The 19,486-nt window shown below is 36.2% G+C and overlaps 1 protein-coding gene across 1 annotated transcript; it reads left to right on the forward strand.

The window, feature by feature from the left end:
* The first annotated feature begins 104 nt into the window (after positions 1 to 104).
* On the forward strand, positions 105 to 19,476 carry eps8l3b (EPS8 signaling adaptor L3b). Its single transcript, XM_073867842.1, has 20 exons — positions 105 to 734; positions 2,009 to 2,069; positions 4,577 to 4,644; positions 4,727 to 4,785; positions 6,655 to 6,813; positions 6,909 to 7,058; positions 7,277 to 7,347; positions 7,488 to 7,600; positions 7,702 to 7,790; positions 7,874 to 7,991; positions 8,085 to 8,155; positions 8,490 to 8,564; positions 8,712 to 8,857; positions 14,389 to 14,545; positions 14,670 to 14,701; positions 14,877 to 14,970; positions 15,118 to 15,243; positions 16,066 to 16,154; positions 18,555 to 18,691; positions 18,846 to 19,476. The coding sequence occupies exons 2-20, from the start codon at positions 2,032 to 2,034 to the stop codon at positions 18,878 to 18,880; spliced, it is 1,827 nt and encodes a 608-aa protein (XP_073723943.1). The 5' UTR covers positions 105 to 734; positions 2,009 to 2,031; the 3' UTR covers positions 18,881 to 19,476.
* Positions 19,477 to 19,486: the final 10 nt, after the last annotated feature.

The raw sequence follows: 19,486 nt of genomic DNA on the forward strand, positions 1-19,486 counted from the left end.
TTTTTTGTTAACTGTTTTGTTCATTGATTTAAACTTTAAAATTGTATCTTTTAGGACAATCCTTTGTTTTGTAATCGTCATGGTGGTTAATTTTCCTCCATACGTAATTCGTCTGTAAATAATAATGGCCATTACTTGATAGCTTCCTAGTCATTTACACAATGACACATAGGGGCGGTTTCCCGGACAGAGATTATCGTAAATCAAGACTAGGCCTTAGTTTAATTTGGAAATATAACTAGTTTTAACAAACATGCCTTACTAAAAACATTACTTGTGTGCATTTTGAGGCAAAACAAATGGCACTGATGTATTTTAAGATATGTCAGTGCAAGTTGTTTTCAGTTTCAGCTCTTACATTTATTTTAGTCTATGACTAGTCTAATCCCTGTCTAGGAAACCGCCCCATAAAGGCTTGTTGCTCACAGCACTTACAGTTTAATGGCTGTTGGTTAACAGTGTATTACCTGACCTGTTAAACCTTTGGACTCAAGTATATAAATCAGGAATGTTCCCGGGTTTTTTTACAGTTTCAGAAATCACCTGCTCCCACACCTTGCTTCATATACTGCAGGAACTAGACTTTGACCTGGGCTTTCCTAAGTAGGAAGTCCAGAATATTTGCTTTCAACCAATTTAATACAAGACTTCGTAGACTTAACTCGTCTAAAAGCTGGAATACTTAATCTAGGAATTATGTTTTGATGTTGATTCTTTTCAGGATTTTCTTGAAGGTAATGTACTGCCGCTGGGGTTATTCAGTGAAATTTTGTGATATTTGTTTTATAACCAAATATTGTCTTTAGGCACTTCTAAAATAAATTCTCTAAGATCAATTTTTGAGAAAACATTCAATATTGAATTTTCTGCAACATGGTGATTTTTAAGTTCCTGTTAAATGCCATATTTTCACTCCTTGGTTAACATTGGTTTATCGCGTCTGCTATCAATTTTCTTATCAGAATTTTCTCGCATTACAAATTAACTTGTGTTTTTGTCAGCAGTAAATGTGTTGCTTTTACTCTGTGGGTTCGCTTATTTGTTGACTTGACACATCTCACCTCCTTTTGGCTGTGTAGATATACAGCACTAATAAGCAGAAGCTGTTTAGCATTGTCTTAAAGACTTAGCTAATATGAAGGCTTTGCTAATGTAAATGTCTTTCTGAATTGTGTTTTCTTTATACAAAATATTATTGTCGTTATTGCTTTATGCCTCATTTACATCACTGATTTAATATTACAGTTCTAATTCATGTAAATGAATGAACATTTAATTATCGCTAATATATGTATATTCCAATCTTCTCAATGTAAAGCCTATGAAATTAAGGGGTGGTTTCCCACACAGGGATTAAGCCATGACAAGGCCTTAGTTTAATTGGGAAATATAACTAGTTTTGGCAAACGGGCCTTATTAAAAACATTACTTCTGTGCATTTTGAGGCAAAACTAAGGGCACTGATGTATTTAAAGATATGTAAGTTGTTGTCAGTTTGGACAGCTCTTACATTTATTTTAGTCTAGGACTAGTTTAATCCCCGTCCAGGAAACTGCCCCAAAGAGGCTGTTTCCTGGATAGGGCTTATCCTAAAATGCATGTTTGAGCTGCCTTAATTTAAAAACACATTGTATTGACATATCTTAAAATATGATGCACACCAGTAATGGTTTTTTGTATGGTTTGTTTGCAAAAACTACTTAAATGTCCAAATATAGAGTAACTAAGACCTAGTCCTGGAATAATCTATTATAAACCCTGTCTGGGAAACCACCGAAAACGTTCAAAAGTTAATTTTTGCCATGTGTTATATAAGCTTTGAGGATGTAATGTGCTTGCCGCACAAACTTGATAACTAAAAACTTTACACATTTGTTTTTAAAGGCTGAAAGACCTCAAACCACAAGTGATGAGAAAACACTCTGTTACTTTCAAAATCTTGCTCATGTATCTGCCTGACAGAGTTGTTGATCTGTTTATTCTCTGACCATAACATTTATTATTTTAGGTGCGAGTGTGACATCACTCAAAATGTATGGGGGTAATCCTGTCCAAGTTTTTCCATCAAGGTACAGTTGTTACTCTCTGACGTCTGTAAGCAGACATTGTACCTATTACTCACTGTAGCTAAGATTATGTAATGTCAGAATCAGAAATAAATTTTGATAAAGGGGCCATACTGTATGTCTCATATGCATGAGTTTTTGGTTTATACCCATCACAAGAACATATGTTTTCTAATCATATAAAAATGCTGTTACTCTAAACTTTTTGCTCTTGCATTGTGAACATTGGGGGCATTTTTCTAACCTTTGAAACGTCTCGTATAATGCAATATCCATTGATACTGTAGCAATAATGACATGTTTTCAAGTCAGCTGTCAGCCTTTTATCGAAAATGACTCAATTTAGGTTAAATATAAATGGATCGTTCCTCATGTTTTGCGCCCCTCATTAGCCAATGTGTAAACGTCTCTAACAATAAATAACTTGCACAAAGTTTTACTTAGTCATTCAGTCCTCGTGCCCAGTAAAACATTTACATTAATTTGTCCACATAAAATAAATTAAATTAAAATAAATGAAAATTAAGATAAATATGAGACCAATTTGCCTTCTTTTCAGTTTTATTAAACATTTATTTTTATTAACAAAAGAGTAAAAGTCACTGACCATCTTTAAGACACAAAAAATAACTCATTTAAATCAAATGTGGTGATGCAAAAATGAGTACACCCTGATGAATATGTTAGCAAAAAAATAAATAAAGTGTAATTAACAGCTAGGAAATGATGAATATAATTAATCATCACACAGGATAACTGGCAATTGAGGGTGGTATTTAAGAGAGAAAATCCACTTTCATGTAATGGTGACAGAACAGCACCACATGGTAAAGAAATGTCTCAAAACATGAGAAATAAAAGAATTTCTTTGGACAAAATGGTCAAGGTTTCAAGATAATTAGTTAAGCATTGCTAATAAGTCACGAAAGGGATCCAAAAATTAAAAAAGGATGCACTGTAAAAAAAATCCATAGAAATTACAATGTTATTGCAGCTGGGTTGCCGGTAATTTACCATAGATTTAAATTTATGTTATTTACTGGGAAGAGTTTGTTCAAAGTTAAATAAATTTTTAATATTAACAAGTCTTTATCTTTACAGAATAAAACTATACAATAACAGCCGCATGCAAAGCATTCTGGGAACCAGAAATCATCATCAACCTTTTTCTGTTTTTGCCTCAGATTTTGTTTCCCAGAATGTTTTGCTTGATGCTGTTTTTTTAGTTTTACTCTGTAAAGACAAAGACTTGTAAATGTTTAATGTTCGTTTAACTTTGAACGGAATGTTGCCAGTGAAGAGCATACATTTGAAACTGCCGTGGGTTACCGGCAACCCAGCTGCAATTTCTACGGAATTTTTTTACAGTGTGGACTTGTGAGAAGCTCTCTGCGATCTCCAGGACGTTTACTGAAGTTAACACCTCGTCAAGAGAGTTTTGTGATGAGGGATGTTGAAAAAAATCATCATGCAAGCTCAGCACAGTTGGCTTAATCATTAGATCAATCTGGGGTGTTTCCTGTGACACCACACGACGGAGGTATAGTGCAAAGGAGAGGCACGCATGTCTGTCATCCACAGAGAAAGCCACTGGTAAAGCCAATGCACAAAAAGCCTTTTGCTATAGCTCATATTGAGAAAGGTAAAGACTATTGGGTCTCTAACTCTCTATACTTTGGAGTAATGAGACAGAGATTAATCTTTGTGGTTCTGAGGTGTTTCAAACTGTATGGTGTGGCAAGGGTGAGGAGTACAATGAAAAATGGATGGTACCAAAAGTCAAGCATGGTGGTGGCAGTGATCTTCTGTGGGCTTGCATGAGTGCTGCAGGTGTCGGAGAGTTGAATTTTATAGACAGCATCATGAATACACAGATGTACTGTCAAATATTTAAAGAGAAGATGCTACCATCACTCTGTGCCCTTGATCACCGGGCAATCTTTTAACATGATTGTGACCCAAAACATACATCTAAGGTCACTAATTCATTTTAGAAGAAGCACAGGGTAAAAGTGATTCAGACCCCATCCCAGGTTGAGGTATGGGGAGTTCTAAAAAGACAAGCAGAACGTCATTTTCCATCCAGGATCTGAAAGAGGTCATTGTTTAAGAATGGAGAATTAAAGATGTAACTATCTTGTCAACATGTTCATTCAATGTCTAGAAGAATTAGTGCTGTTTTTAAAAAAAAAAGAATGGAGGCCATACAAAATATTAGAGTGCTTTTTTAAAGAATATTTGTAGGGTGTAGTGATTTTTTGTGTCACCTCATTTGATTTAAATGTGTTGTTTTTCGTATCCTCAAGGTGGTAAGTGACTTTCACTCTTATGTTGAGAAACATGGATGTTTTATAAAACTGGTGTGTAGAATACAGCAAATTGGTCTCATGTTTGCTGAGAAATGTAGAGAAATCTTAATTTTCAAAGGGGTGTACTCATTTATGCTGTGCACTGTATGTTATAGTACAGTCCATGGATAGAGACATATTGTGTGCATGTTTACTTTACAGAAGCTTTTCTCCTGAAGCACCCCTTCAGAAGTCTGGCATGTCTCGTCCCAGTGCAAAATCCATTTACAGTATGTAAAAAGCCTAATTAGTTTATACAGTAACATAAAGGAGCCATTTTACTGCAATGCTAATGTGACTTTCATGATTTAGTGCAAAGGAAAGAATATGCAATGAGCAGACAACCAGACAACTTTCAATACAGAGTGGAGGTAAGAAAAAAATCTTGTTTATGAAGTTCTTATAACATAACTTCTTGACTATGGCTATAACGGTACATCATGCGATTCTGCTTGTTATGCTTCTCAATGAATTACTGTGAAATGCCTCTACATCCAAAAGCCAGATGGCGCTCTCGTGCAGAAACTCAATATGTGCCGCAGAAGTACCACCATCACACAGGCAGCATCAGGAAATGTCTACTTAAATCGCTGGTATTTACAGGTATTTTCATGATAATAAAGAATATGTAAGGAATAATTGACGACGGGCCGTTGACTTATTAGAAAAATAATGCACAAAAATAATGCCGTTAAAGCTGGCAATGGAGGCTTGAGCCGTTGGTAGCATTCTAATGCAGTTATTAATGACGTTTTTATGAAAGAGAGCGACAGAGACACAGAGAGAAAGAAAGAAAGCGTGAGAGAGAGCGAGCGAGAGAGACTGTGTGAATGAGGCTACCTCTGGCGTCTCTAAAAAGCGCTGTTATTGCCTCGGAAAACCGTCTGTTATGTTGTTTTTGATAGTCCGTTATTACAGTTAACTATGCGAAGTGATATGGAACTGTAATGCGGCCAAGAGAGCTGACTGGAACTACGTTCGCGATGCGTTTCCCAGAAAATAATAGAGGGTATGCACATGACATCACCGTCGGCGAGAAGGACTGCGGTTACGCCCACTGAGTGGCAAAAGACAGAGCGGCAGCATTTGAGTACAGCGTGACATCGGCGAAACATGGTGAAAACGCGTCGAAATGGGAAAAAGCTGTTGTGCGATAGACTGTACTAACAGATTAACAAGAATTCAAAGCTATCGTTTTACAGACTGCCAAAAAACAGCAAAAGGAGAAGTAAAAAGATAGTTTATTCCAGCGTCCACAGGTGGGTTGATAAGTTGCTAGGGTCACTATCAAGCAGAGGTTTTACTTTCTACTTAAACGTATTTTTCAAGTATTTGTATTTTATCTGTGTTTTTTTTTGGAAAACATACATTCCAAAGCATATTATCATAACTTTTACTCTATTACATTTAATAAATAATACGTTTTTGTTTTACTTTTAATATTTAAATACATTAACATACTTTTACTCAAGTAAAAGTACACAATTTAAATGTAATTAGGTATTAAATAAATTTTAATATGCAGTATTAAAGAATACACAGTATGACTCTATGCTTTAGAATGTAGTGAAGTGATGTTTTTCCAATACAAACAACATAATAAAGCACAGATGCTTGGAAAATGTAACTAACATAACTAAGTATTTCCACCTCTGCTATCAAGTCCAACTAAATTCAATTTAAGCTGATAATAGTCAGTTTTACTGGCATTTTCGCAGCACCCGCTATGAAAACCAGCCATTTTGTTGAACGTTTGCCACTCAACATGGCGAGTTCTAGTGTGGTCACACCTCAGAACATTCATCATCCAATCAGATTCAAGGATTTAACACACCCGTAGTATAAATAATGATTATGTTTGACGAGTGTTGCTTTTTCAAATGCATGTTATAAACGACTGTGATTTTAGATTGATAAGAACTTGATCAAATAGTTGTAGTACATGAAAGAGTTGTGCATGATATCGACATCGCAATTCAGAATCGATACTGGACAGACATTATAGTGTGTGTTGCGAAATATCGTTACACCCCTATCAATGACCCATATTATAGTCTAATGGTCATTATCTGTAATACAGTAACACTGTATAACCACCACCCAGTTTCACTACAGCAGGATATGAAATGTTGTACAACAAACAAAAAAGGAAACAGGACCAACATCTCTACCAACTAGAGATTTTTATTCAACTAAACAAAAAAGTTGTTGTCATAGTAACACTGTTTTAACTTCCTCAGCACCTGTTCACCTGTGAGTTAGATGGGCGACAGGTGAGTACCATTGAGGACTGTGTGAACAAACTGAAGAGTCTGGACAGTAAAGGAAAAGTGTGGGGTCAAGACATGATCATGGAGGTCAAGGGGAACTACCTACAACTGTGTGACATAGAGACAAAAGTATAGCACTTTCTGCTGGATCCTATATTTTATGCTAATCATTATTAACACACAATTGTAAACTCCGTCTTATCTCTTATTTCTTGGAATTGTAGGAGGTTTTGGAGTCTGTTCATATGAACAGCATCAAGAAGACAAACAGTGTCCTGGACAGTTGTGTGTATGACTCCCTTTTGATAATCACGGTTCAGGATTACGGCCAGAGAACTCCACAGGTCTTTCTCTTCCAATGTGAGGATAGTGGGGTGAGGATCTCGCTCTAAAATGTAGCTACAAGAGTAAATTATGAAACATCGGTCATTTCTAAGGTCATACATTTGTCTGATCTTGTAGCATTCCACAATAAATTTCACAAATGTAGATCAGACTGTTTCACAATCTATTCTGGGAGTTTATTTCATTCCCTGGTAGTGTATATCATTGATTTTATTAAAAACATTTTTCCTGTTTTAATTCACTATAGGCTCAAGACGTATTAAATGATCTGAATAAAGCAATAGAGCAAGGCGGAGTGGAGCCACAAATGGACATCAGGTCAGTAATACATTTGAGTAAACTAGCACTGTATTGTATATCCTGGTAAACTGGCCTTTGCTTTATATGGATTTTAAGGTATTGCAAAGACACATAATAATGGTAAACATCTATACATTTGTATGTTTCTTATTTCACAGGAGCAACCTAGAAAACATCATCGGCCACGGTTTTCCAGGGAGCATCAGAAGATCAACAATCTCAGCACAGCCATCTACACCTCCTTCACAGTTTAACAGCTATCCGGACTACGGTGACCACATAAACATTATTTCAAAATGAACGAATCAAAAATTGACCTAATTATCTCATGTTTAAAATGTGCTTATATGTGCGTTAAACTGATGTTTTCAGAAGATATAGAGCCATTACCACCATACAACCCTATGCGGTACGAGCAGGAGCCGACTCCACCTCCATACACTGACATGGAAAGGAATGCAGTCAGTTGATTTTTAAGCCAAGAAATCTTATCTCACCATCTCTCCATTTATTTATTTAACAATTTCCCTACATTCTTTTACAGGAAATCTTTAACCATGTAGCTGCTGACATTGAGATCTTCATAAATAAAGTTGCCTCGGTTTTGCCGAACAATAGTGGAAGCAAGAAAAAAAAGAAAGACAAAAATGCAAAAAAACCTGGTAAATTATTTTAAATACAGCACTTGTCTAAAGATGCTATTATGATATGAAACTTATTAATTAAAATAAAAATGTCTTATATTATAATTATAGCTGGAAATTTACCCACTGTGGAGGAGTATGTGTCCTGTCTACAGAAAATAAAGTATGGGTTCAATCTTCTGGTAAGTCATATAAATTTTTTTGCGGTCGGCAACAGGTTTAGACTGCTACCATGAGCACTTTTGTACAGTTTAGAAGGCTTTCATTACAACAGCTTTATAACTCTGTCTCAACATGTTTGCAAAGGACAAGAAATGGTTTGGCTGTAAGATCATTTCCCGTTTATTTTCCATCAAAGCTTTAATAAAATGTATTTTTAAAAACCGTCATCAAAACTCTTCGAATAGTAAAAAGACTGCTTTGTTATGTTTGACATCAAATTTAAGATGCAATTTTGCATGCATCTTTTCTGTAAGTTGTATTTCATACCAATATCTATCTACCTATTCTTAACAGGGCAAACTAGATGGTTACCTAAAGAATCCACCGGCTTCTGAGTTTGTTCACAGTCTTTTCTCTTCAGTTGGTTTTGTAAGTAAATGTTCGTCCAGCACATTCACGTTATGCTTAGGATGTGATTAATAAAGTAAATTTTTGCTACCTTTTAATAATGCACCTACATACTAGTTTGCTTTTAATCTAAAAGATAATATTTTCTTTTGTCCAATTATTCTTTAGGTGGTCGGTCAGTATCAATCCAACATTCCTTCCACAGTTATGAGTCCAATGCTGACAGAAAAAGCCTTGGAGCTCCTGGGAACTATTGTCACAAAGGAGGAGGACCAACTGTGGAGAAGTTTAGGAGACTCTTGGAATGTCCCTAGGTCTAATTTCTATTCTAATTTCTTTAACTAAGTTATTTGTTTTAACACAACAGCTGACAAGTTTAAAGCCTTAATGCCACCACACTGTTAAAAGTTGGATTAACTTTAAAAAAAATAATAATTACATTTGTAACACCTGTATAAAATAGATTTTTTTCAACTTTTTAAAATCTAACTTTAAATGAAAATTTTAAGTGGAAAAACTTACATTTCTTAGGTTTTACCAATTGAAGTTATTTTAAAAGTTATTGTCACCTTAAATTTTCTCACTTTAACTCTCAAATGTTCCTTGGGGTCTATATGACCCCAAACGACATTTAATTAGTTAAAAAAAATGGTTCCCTTCATCTCAGAGATATAAAACTTTGTGACTTTTCCTAAATAATCTATCTTTACATGCACAAAAAAACTGGGCTTGATTCGGTTGTTCTGAAGGTATGTAAAAAAATTATTAATCTGTCCCTTGGGGTCAATATGACCCCAATTGAAAATGAATGGGAAATGCAAAAAATGTCAGAAAATAAATATCAATAAATCCAGCATAAATCTGAAAATTTTGACACAGAAATGAAGGCCTGGTTCTCCAGGAGGCAATGCAAAAAAACTCATGCTCACACAAACACACACACACACACACACACACACACACACACACACACACACACACACACACACACACACACACACACACACACACACACACACACACACACACAGGTAAGACTGCCACAGAGAGCATTTGTATGGAAATTGGCAATCAAAATCAGTCACAAATGCAGAAAATGAGATATAACGCACACATGCTGTCTCTCTCTCTCACACACACACACACACACAGGGCCGCCTTAACCTAATGTGAGGCCCCGGGGCTAAGAGGTTTTGTAGGCCCCCCTTCCCCTCGATTTATAGTCTCTTTTTTTAATTGTAATATCTAGGTAATCTACATCACAAAATGCATTAGTTTCTTTCGAGACATACAACAGTGAGTTTCCCCTCTTTGAGCCAGAAAACACCATAATATTGTTATTAACATATCACTGAGTCCACTTGAGCATAAACACAAGACACTTTATTTAACAACCACACACAGCAACATGTGGTGATAATAGAACCAAAATGTGTAAAAGTTTATATGTTTATAAGCTTTATGTTTATATAGTTTTTGGAATATAATTTGCAGAAAATTGCCACTCACTAACTAAATGCTCACATCAGTTTTAAAAATATAATAAGTTAAAGTTAGTTTTAAAGTAAAAATGCATTAATGATAACAAAAGATAAGTCTTTATAGACATAATCTTGTTAAATGCATTAATGATAACAAAAGCTAAGTCTTTATAGACATAATCTTGTTAAATGCATTAATGATAACAAAAGATAAGTCTTTATAGACAGACAGAATCTTGTTTTTTAATCAGTTATTTATTTTGTAGGCTATTGAAGATATAGTATGCTTTGTATTTAGTATTTATGCATACAAAAGCATGTAAAACGACCAAGTAAAAATGCACAAGACAGACAGGGAACATACCTGTATATAAGATCTTTAGATAATGAGATTATAATGGTGCTATCAGGGGATGATCATTTGAGATGGTTTTGTCGCTCTTTACTTTCTAAGACTTGCACCTTTACCGTTGCGTCTCTTTCTCGTCTTTCTACCAACAGATGTGTGTACTGTGAGCTGACGTCGCGTAAAACTACATCGCTCCAGCTGCGCACGCGTCACTGATATAAACGCGAGTACTTTATAACAACTAACAGCATTATGTGCGGGAACTCCTGTCTTAATTTAGCGGCACAGTTTCTTGTGCACGGGTCAGGGACTTCTGCATGCCAGAGACTCAGCTGAACGAGCACAGAGAACGAGCGAGCGCGCGCACGAAAGAGAGAGAGAGAGCTGATTATGAAATTTCAGAAATTACTCTTTCATTTGTTGGTGGATTATTTCCCGTTTCTCTGTCACACTCAGTCTAACGTGCAGGAATGTCAAGTTGACAACGCGCACTTAAAGGGATACTTCACCGATTTAGCATTCAGCTTTGTATCTGTAGAAACCCGGCAGTATTACTGAATGACCATGTTTCCCTCCATCATTTCCAGAGGTGTAAAAAGTACTCAAAAATTTTACTCAAGTGAAAGTACAAGTACTGAGTGTAACTTTTACTCAATTAAAAGTAAAAGTATCTGGCCAGAATTATACGTGAGTAAAAGTAAAGAAGTACCACATTAAAATTGTACTTGAGTATTAAAAAAGTAAATGTAACAGGAAGAAGGAAAACGAGAGATTCATGTTTAAGCTTTTAATCTCTAAAAACATGAAGTGAATGAACCACATACAAGGTTTTATCCTTTACAACTGTTTGTATTTAATTGTATTTCATTATCAAACTATAAGACTACTACCTAATTTCCAACATGATCTCACAAAGTTCTGTGGTATAGTCACAGAATGTTTTGCTCATTTATCCGTGCCATTGTCACGGATCTACGCATTTTTTGTGTCTGTGCCACGGACTTTCTTTTGCGTGTCAGTTTTACGTGTTGATTGCTCAGTTGTTTTTCCTATTTTTAAACCATTTTTGCGTGGGTTTGGGGTTAGATTTGGGCTTTGGGTTAGGATGTCACTTTAACTATTGGTTTATACTATTTTTTCCATACTTTTAAACAATTGTCGCCTGACAACCCAGTCTCACCCCATGGCGTCAATATTTGACGACACTTGACCATGCGTCAATATGTTGACGCGGAGGGTATACCTTTCGCGTCATTTTTTGACGAACTGGGGACTTCAATACTATTAAGTCCGTTGCATTATTTTTCCTATTTTCTTACCATTTTCTACCATTTTCGCGTCGGTTTAGGGTTAGATTTACATAATGACATCCCTACCCAAACCTTTCCCTAACCCCAATGCCAGGCGACAACTGTTTAATTTCGCGTACCTAATAGTATTGAAGTCCCCAGTTCGTCAAAAAATGACGCGAAAGGTATACCCTCCGCGTCAACATATTGACGCATGGTCAAGTGTCGTCAAATATTGACGCCATGGGTGTGAGACCGTGTTGCGCCTGACGTTAGGGTTAGGAGTTGGGTTTGGATGTCATTTTATGTTACAGAAAGTCGTTCTAGCCCCAAACCCACGCGAAAATGTTAAGAAAATAAGAAAAACAATTGAGTAACCAATACGTGAAACTGACACAGAAAAGAAAGTCTGTGGTACAGACACAGAAAAATGCGGAGATCCGTGACAATGACAATGAATTGTAGTATGCAACACGCATACTACGAACTTAACTTAAATTTCAAGCTCTATCAAGTCTCTCACAGGAAGCCGATGTCAGTCCAAATCCGATTTTGGTGCATATCCGATAGGAATCCAATCACATTTAGAACGGTGAACGGCTAAAAACCACATGAAATCTGTTTTTCTAATCCGTTTCAGACTACATCCAGAGGTGGTTTGAAATCCATTTCAGTTTTACTGTGCTGATCGCATTTGTGTAGCTTTTCGGTTACGTCATGCTGTCACGTCACATAAAACACGTCAGACGTCAAGGCAGATTGTCCCCAGTGTGACATCATTGCCATAGAAACAGTGCAGATAATCCGGAAAACGGCTACAGGATGCACAGGTCGGATCTGAACAGTTGTGATACACAATGTGGACAGTGAGTCTGTCAAATTAGATATGCACCAAAATTTGGACTGACAGTGTAAACAAGGTCTTGATAGAGAGGCTGCAAACAGCAGGAAACTTGTCACACTTCTTGTGTTGTCGGTTTCAAAGAAGCAAAAAATCTTCATCATTAGATGAACTGTTGGCCAATTCCTCAGTGTGGTCCAAAGGCTCCAGAATAAATAACATTTCAATTAAACTGACCATCAGCGCAATTCAATTGGTTTGACAGAGCAAGCAAAAATAGGTCTCTAAAATAGAAGTACTTTTGACTGTAAATAAAATTGTAAGGAGTAAAAAGTACTATTTTTCTTTAAAAAATGTAATTAAGTAAAAGTAAAAGTACTGACTTTTAATTGTACTCAAGTAAAGTAAAAATCCCCAAAAATAATCCAGTAATCAAGTAAAATTACTCAAGTACTTTACACCTCTGATCATTTCCCCCTGAGAGGAGAGATATCTGCATTTTGGTTCTGCAAAAAGTCCTCCGATGATGCAAAAATCGTCATATTACATCATCGGAGGACTTTTTTGCAGAACCAAAATGCAGATATCTCTCCTCTCAGGGGGAAATGAGGGAGGGAAACATGGTCATTCAGTAATACTGGCAGGTTTCTACAGATACAAAGCTGAATGCTAAATCGGTGAAGTATCCCTTTAATTACATTAAGCGGAATAAAAAATATGTTACGTCCCAGATAGCAAAAAATATCCGCAGGACTTCTTTTTGCCGCCAGCCCTAAGCTGTCGGCTATAGGTGCGTCCCGCTGACATTTTATTTCACGTTAAGTTACAACGGACCAATCAGCAGCCATGTAACGTGCAATTAGAGTGATTGACAGAAAACCCGACAAGTTACAAAACAATATGACATTTTCAGCTTATCATGAACGCAAACTTGGGAGGCCCTTGAACTTGGGAGGCCCCTGGGCTTCAGCCCAGGTAAGCCCGTGCATTAAGGCGGCCTTACACACACACACACACACACACACACACACACACACACACACACACACACACACACACACACACACACACACACACACACACTGGTTTCCATGCGCGCGCACGCACGCACACACACAGACACACACACTTACACTCAGTCAAATTTCTGTGGCTTTTTTGTAAAAACAGACATTTCATAAATGCATCAAAAACTATAAAAAAACCTATTTGAAATAAAATTTATTTTGAATGTCCTTTCCAATGTTTATATAAACGTAAATTCACAAAATGTATCACTAAAAGTAGTGATGTGAGCAGTTGTCCATATCCGGTAAAATGAATAGGTCTCTATGGGCATTTGCTGGTCGAAATGATTTATTTCCTAAACTGTAATTCTTTTATGTTTTTTTTTCTTTCTAAAAAACGATGGCTGAATTCAACACCTAAGACCTATGTCAATATCTCAAAACAATTTAAATCAAATTTAGATCATAATTCATGTGAATTTTCATAAAAATGTGATATTTTTCAGGCAAGCCAATAGTGTAGTTGAGGAATTCAGTGGTAAACGGGTAAAAAAGTACTTAAAATCTCTCAAAACACAGCTTTATTGTATAGATAAGTTGTTAACAAAAAACATATTATTTGTATTATTGAAAATATATATTTTTCTAACAATTATGCTTTCAATTTTGGGGTCATATAGACCCCAAGGGCCAGAAGTGTAAACAGAAAATGAGGAGCGTTTGAGGGTTAAGTGAAAAATTCAAGTTGGCAAAACTTACATATTTAAATGTTACTAATTGAAGTAATTTGTTTATAGTTCCAACTTTCACTTTTTACAGTGTAAGAAATAAGAATGCAAAGAAATCATTTTTTTCAACTTTTTTGTTTTTGCAATTAGATCCAAGTGGCCGAATGGGGATCAGATCCCTGCATATTTTCCTGTATTTTACGATGGCTGGCAGCCACCCCCACCCATCCCATCTCAGTCACCCTTCTCCAGGAGGCAGTCATCACAACATAGCAACAGAACCATCACACAGAGGCCACCTGAACAGGTAGAAACTCACAGAGGGCAAACTTCAATTTAGCAATCTTAAGTAAATATGTTAAACATCTTAGAAGTTGCTCAATGTATAATAAAATAGAATGAGTAAAATGACAGTGTAATCTCTATTGCAGGACAACAGACCCTGGAACCCCCCACCTTTTCGGTGAGCCATACCATATAAACCTTAAAAAGTTGAGATAACGTATGCGATTGTGACAATCCACATAATCTGTGTTCTTAACAAGAAACTTGTGAAACGTAACTACTACTCAAACTTTATTTGCATTAGTGCCAAATGAAAGCAGATATAGCACAAGCTTTTGTCTTGTTTAATACAGACCAACAGAGCCTCCTCTTTTAATGAGGGTGATCTATGACTTCATGGCCAGGAACATTCAGGAACTGAGCGTGATGAAGGGTGACGTGGTGCAGGTAATCTCCCGACCTTTAACCTTTACATACAGATAACAGCACACACCACAGAAAGTAGATGTGGAATTTTAGGGTTGAACAAAGTAAAGCTTTTTGTCTTGGTGGATGCATGTGCATTTGCATTGTAACTTATGTTTGCTTAAACAGGTGATGGACAAGTCCAGGCAATGGTGGAAAGTGAAAAACAACCGCGGTGAGGAGGGCCATGTGCCTCCAAATGTTCTCGAGCCTGTTGATAGAGAGCTGCCAACAGCAAACCATGGAAGGTCTGGGGTGAGGCATATCTTTCCTTTACAGTAAAAGGAATTCCTGAGCGAGTCCAAGATTTATCTGAGTAAAATAGTATTATAAATGGTGGTGACAAATTTGTGGTTGTAAAGATTGTTAATTCGATCCGTAAAAACCAAAAAGACATGACATGAATGGTCAAAAAATGATCCCTAGCTATCACTGGGGCAGTACCCTTTCAAAAAGTACACTTTTGCACCTAAAGAGTTCCTTTCAGTACCTCCCATGTACATGTTTGTACCAAAGCGTGCATATTAGTATTTCAAACAGAAGCGGCCGGTGACTTATTTTTGAGTTCGGAGCACGTCACAACATAGCCCATCATGTGTGGGTCAAAATATATGTTCGGCATGTCATGTAAACTTATGTGCGTCACGCAACATGTCACAATATATGTCTGCTGAAGAAGCTTCACTCACACTTTCCGGATTATGGCATAATCTCATGTGTAATCAGAGTTTACTGTTAAGTGAGTGTCTTGCGAGTATTTTGTGAACGTAAGTGTCTCTTTTATCATAAACCCTTTTGACGCGTGTGCAGCAGGAACTTATTTTGATGCATGATGCATATGTTTAACATGACACAACTTACACATATTTTGACATGACGAGCAACACACATGACACTCCGAATGCATATTTTGAATTTGCGCCCCCCTCGGAAGAGAAGTCAAATGCACATATTGGTACCAAATGTATAAATATTTGTACCTTAATGGTACAAATAAGAGCTATCTTTTTCCTGACAGTGTATTGAACTGAATAATAAACTTGTTGTTTTATAAAGGCTGAACCTTTATATTCACAGCAAAGTATGGGAGGACCTCCATCACTGGACATGAAATCCAGACCTGAGGAAGTCAGAGCCTGGTTACAATACAAAGGCTTTTCTAAAATGTAAGATAGTGCCTCTTTAATTTTATTTTTGTTTTTTTACAAATCTTAAGTTGATGATACTCTTGAAAATAAAGGTGCTTCATGACGCTGTAGAACAACCAGTTTGGGCTGAATTGATCCATAAACCTTAAAGGAACAGTATGTAGGATTGTGGTCAAAACTGGTACTGCAATCACACAACTGGTGGCCAATACACAAAATGACAACATAAACATTAGTTGAGGGCTGCAACTCCACTTTTTAAATAACAATATCCTGGTCGGACCCCTGTTGTGAGTGATATAAGTATTTGAAATAAAAATTATTTCTTAATGTCTAGTGACATATCAGGGCCGTTTTATGATTAATTGATATACATTTCTTGCATACTGTTCCTTTAAACATCCAAAGCTTTTTTTTTTTTACAAAGGTTCTTTGTAGTGATAAAAGTTTCTTTAGATTATAAAAAGGTATTAAAGAAATGGTTCTTCTAAGAACTTTTCACTGTATGGTTCTTTAAGGAACCAAAAAGGGTTTTTCTATGGCATGGATGTGAAGAACCTTTTAAGCACCTTTATTTATAAGAGTGTATGCTATCGAGCAGTATACTTTTTCCATCAGTGTGTTTACTCATGTATATATATTCTAACTCGGAAATAACCAAGTGTTACAAACTCCCTAGTAGTGTAGAAAGAGTAACTAAATATTTAGTGTGGAGATAAAAAAGCACTTCTTACTCCCACAGTCATGTAAACACACAGGGTTAAACTTAAGCAAGTCCATCTGCAGGCTTTTTATTAGAAAGTCTGTGGACAGCACAAAGATTTGGAGTACAGACAGCAAAAAAAATTTAAACAACCTTTATCCTAGAGGGGTTTGGTTTTGCTTGCCCTGCAACAAAACAAAATGGAAAAAGACTTCCTCTACATAATAACAGAAGAAAATGTACAGTCCTCCAAACCAAAAATGTTGCATCCCCTCCCCTTTTTCAATTCAATTCCATTTTATGTATATAGCGCTTTCCACAAGTGTTAATTGTTTTAAAGCAGCTTTACATTAATAGATGTAGGAAAAAGCATAGAAAAGGGAGCTTAGTAATAATGTAACGTATAAAAGTATTAAGTTAAGTGAACTCTCCAGGGGATGAAAAAACCCTGATAGAGATACATACATATATATATATATATATATATATATATATATATATATATATATATATATATATATATATATATATCATATATCATATAGGGATACCATATTTACATACCTTGATTGATATATATATATATATATATATGGTATCCCAACCCAGTCTCACCCCATGGCGTCAATATTTGACGACACTTGACCATGCGTCAATATGTTGACGCGGAGGGTATACCTTTCGCGTCATTTTTTGACGAACTGGGGACTTCAATACTATTAAGTCCGTTGCATTCTCTTTCCTATTTTCTTACCATTTTCTACCATTTTCGCGTCGGTTTAGGGTTAGATTTACATAATGACATCCCTACCCAAACCTTTCCCTAACCCCAATGCCAGGCGACAACTGTTTAATTTCGCGTACCTAATAGTATTGAAGTCCCCAGTTCGTCAAAAAATGACGCGAAAGGTATACCCTCCGCGTCAACATATTGACGCATGGTCAAGTGTCGTCAAATATTGACGCCATGGGTGTGAGACCGTGTTAGGTAACCCTATATGATATCACAAGAAGACTTGGGATTGCATGTAAATGATAATAAGGCAAAACTTGAAAAAGAACAGAACCCTAAGAAAACTATGGCCACAAAGGCCCAAACTCGTTTTATTAAAGGGGACAGAGAATGAAAAACAAATTTTACCTTGTCTTTGTTGAATAATGGTAGTCTACCCACATTCACAAACATACAAAAAGTGCTAAACATGCTAAACATCTCAGTCTCATAGAAATTCCTCTTTTAGAAATGTCAGCCAGAAAACAGCCCAATTTGAAAAACGGATGCTTATGACATCACAGGCATCTAACTGCCCCTCCACTTTGAAATAATTGGCTACATTTTTTGAGTGGCAGCAAAGTCAGCCAATCAGTAATGAGATTGCAAGTTAAGCCAGTAGAGGGAGCCAAATAGGTGCAAAACCACTTGTTTAAAATCCCCCACCCTAATAGAGCTATCTGAGAGAGGTTTTTAGGAAGCCTCTAAGGCATTACAGACCCCCCAAAAAATTTTTTGTCTGTATGTCACATCACAGAACAAGGATAAATACTCCGTTCAATCATTCTATGTCACCTTTAAATGACAGCTTTAAGCTCTGCAGACATGACTAGCTAATAAAGAAGTCCTACTCCTAATTCTTTTAAACACTAGGAACATGCTTGTAATTATTTCTGTATTAGTCCATCTTCATTTGATTTATAACTTGTATGTATGTCTATAGGACAATGCAGAGTCTTGGTGTGTTTAATGGAGCGATGCTGCTGGGCATGAAGCAGGATGATATCAGAGCAATATGTCCAGACGAAGGAAACAGAGTCTTCTTTCAACTCCAGAGTGTGAGATCTGCAATTGCAGTAAGTTGGGTAGCTCATACTGTTTATTATTTTTTTATATAGAGAGTTCTTTAACTGCATTGAATATCTGAAATGTTTTCACAGCTATCAGCCATGTACTGTAACAGTTGAGGCAGAGCTCACATATTTGATCATAGTCTTTATTTTGTTTGCACTAGCAAGTGAGGCAGAACACCATTATGGTACCCGTTGAAAAACGGAGACAAGATGCCAAGAATCTGAACATGTCTGGATCTAAATGAACAAGAACTATGACGCTAACATGTCAACATTTCCATTCATTAAAAACACGACTTATGCCTGCAAGCTGTTCACTGGAATAAACTAGTTTTTTTAAATGGATTGATTTAGACATATAAGATGTTCATTTTATTTATTTGATATAATGCAATACAGATTTTTCTTTTCATTGGGGTGATGATCGCCACATGTATTGAGATACAGAATTTACATAACATTTTAAGTAAATGACAATTAACCAAATCTGCGACTTTGATATTGAATTGCATATTGTGTTTTAACAATACTAACTATTAATTAACGCACATCACTGCAGTCATTTATTGGTTTATAAATGTTTAAATAGTTTGCTTAACTGTCAGTCCCTTACTGACATAAACTAATTGTCATAAGTTTTGTTGATTATCCAACTATTATAGTATATTGCTTCAAGGTTAGAAACCTGTATGTATTTTCTGAATGTGTAAATGTCACCACCATCTTCAGATCACTTCCTTTCCTATCTTTAACGGTTGTATCTATTAAAAAAAAGGCAAACAGACCAAACAGCTTTATTTGA

This window comes from Misgurnus anguillicaudatus, chromosome 5 (genome assembly GCF_027580225.2).
Source record: "Misgurnus anguillicaudatus chromosome 5, ASM2758022v2, whole genome shotgun sequence".
NCBI lineage: Eukaryota > Metazoa > Chordata > Actinopteri > Cypriniformes > Cobitidae > Misgurnus > Misgurnus anguillicaudatus.

Excerpts from the sequence above, each read along its gene's own strand:
- eps8l3b (XM_073867842.1), top strand. The coding sequence starts at position 2,032 with ATGTATGGGGGTAATCCTGTCCAAGTTTTTCCATCAAG. Across the intron at positions 8,156-8,489 it reads AGTATGGGTTCAATCTTCTG|GGCAAACTAGATGGTTACCT; the intron begins GTAAGTCATATA and ends TATTCTTAACAG. Across the intron at positions 14,971-15,117 it reads TGAAGGGTGACGTGGTGCAG|GTGATGGACAAGTCCAGGCA; the intron begins GTAATCTCCCGA and ends TTGCTTAAACAG.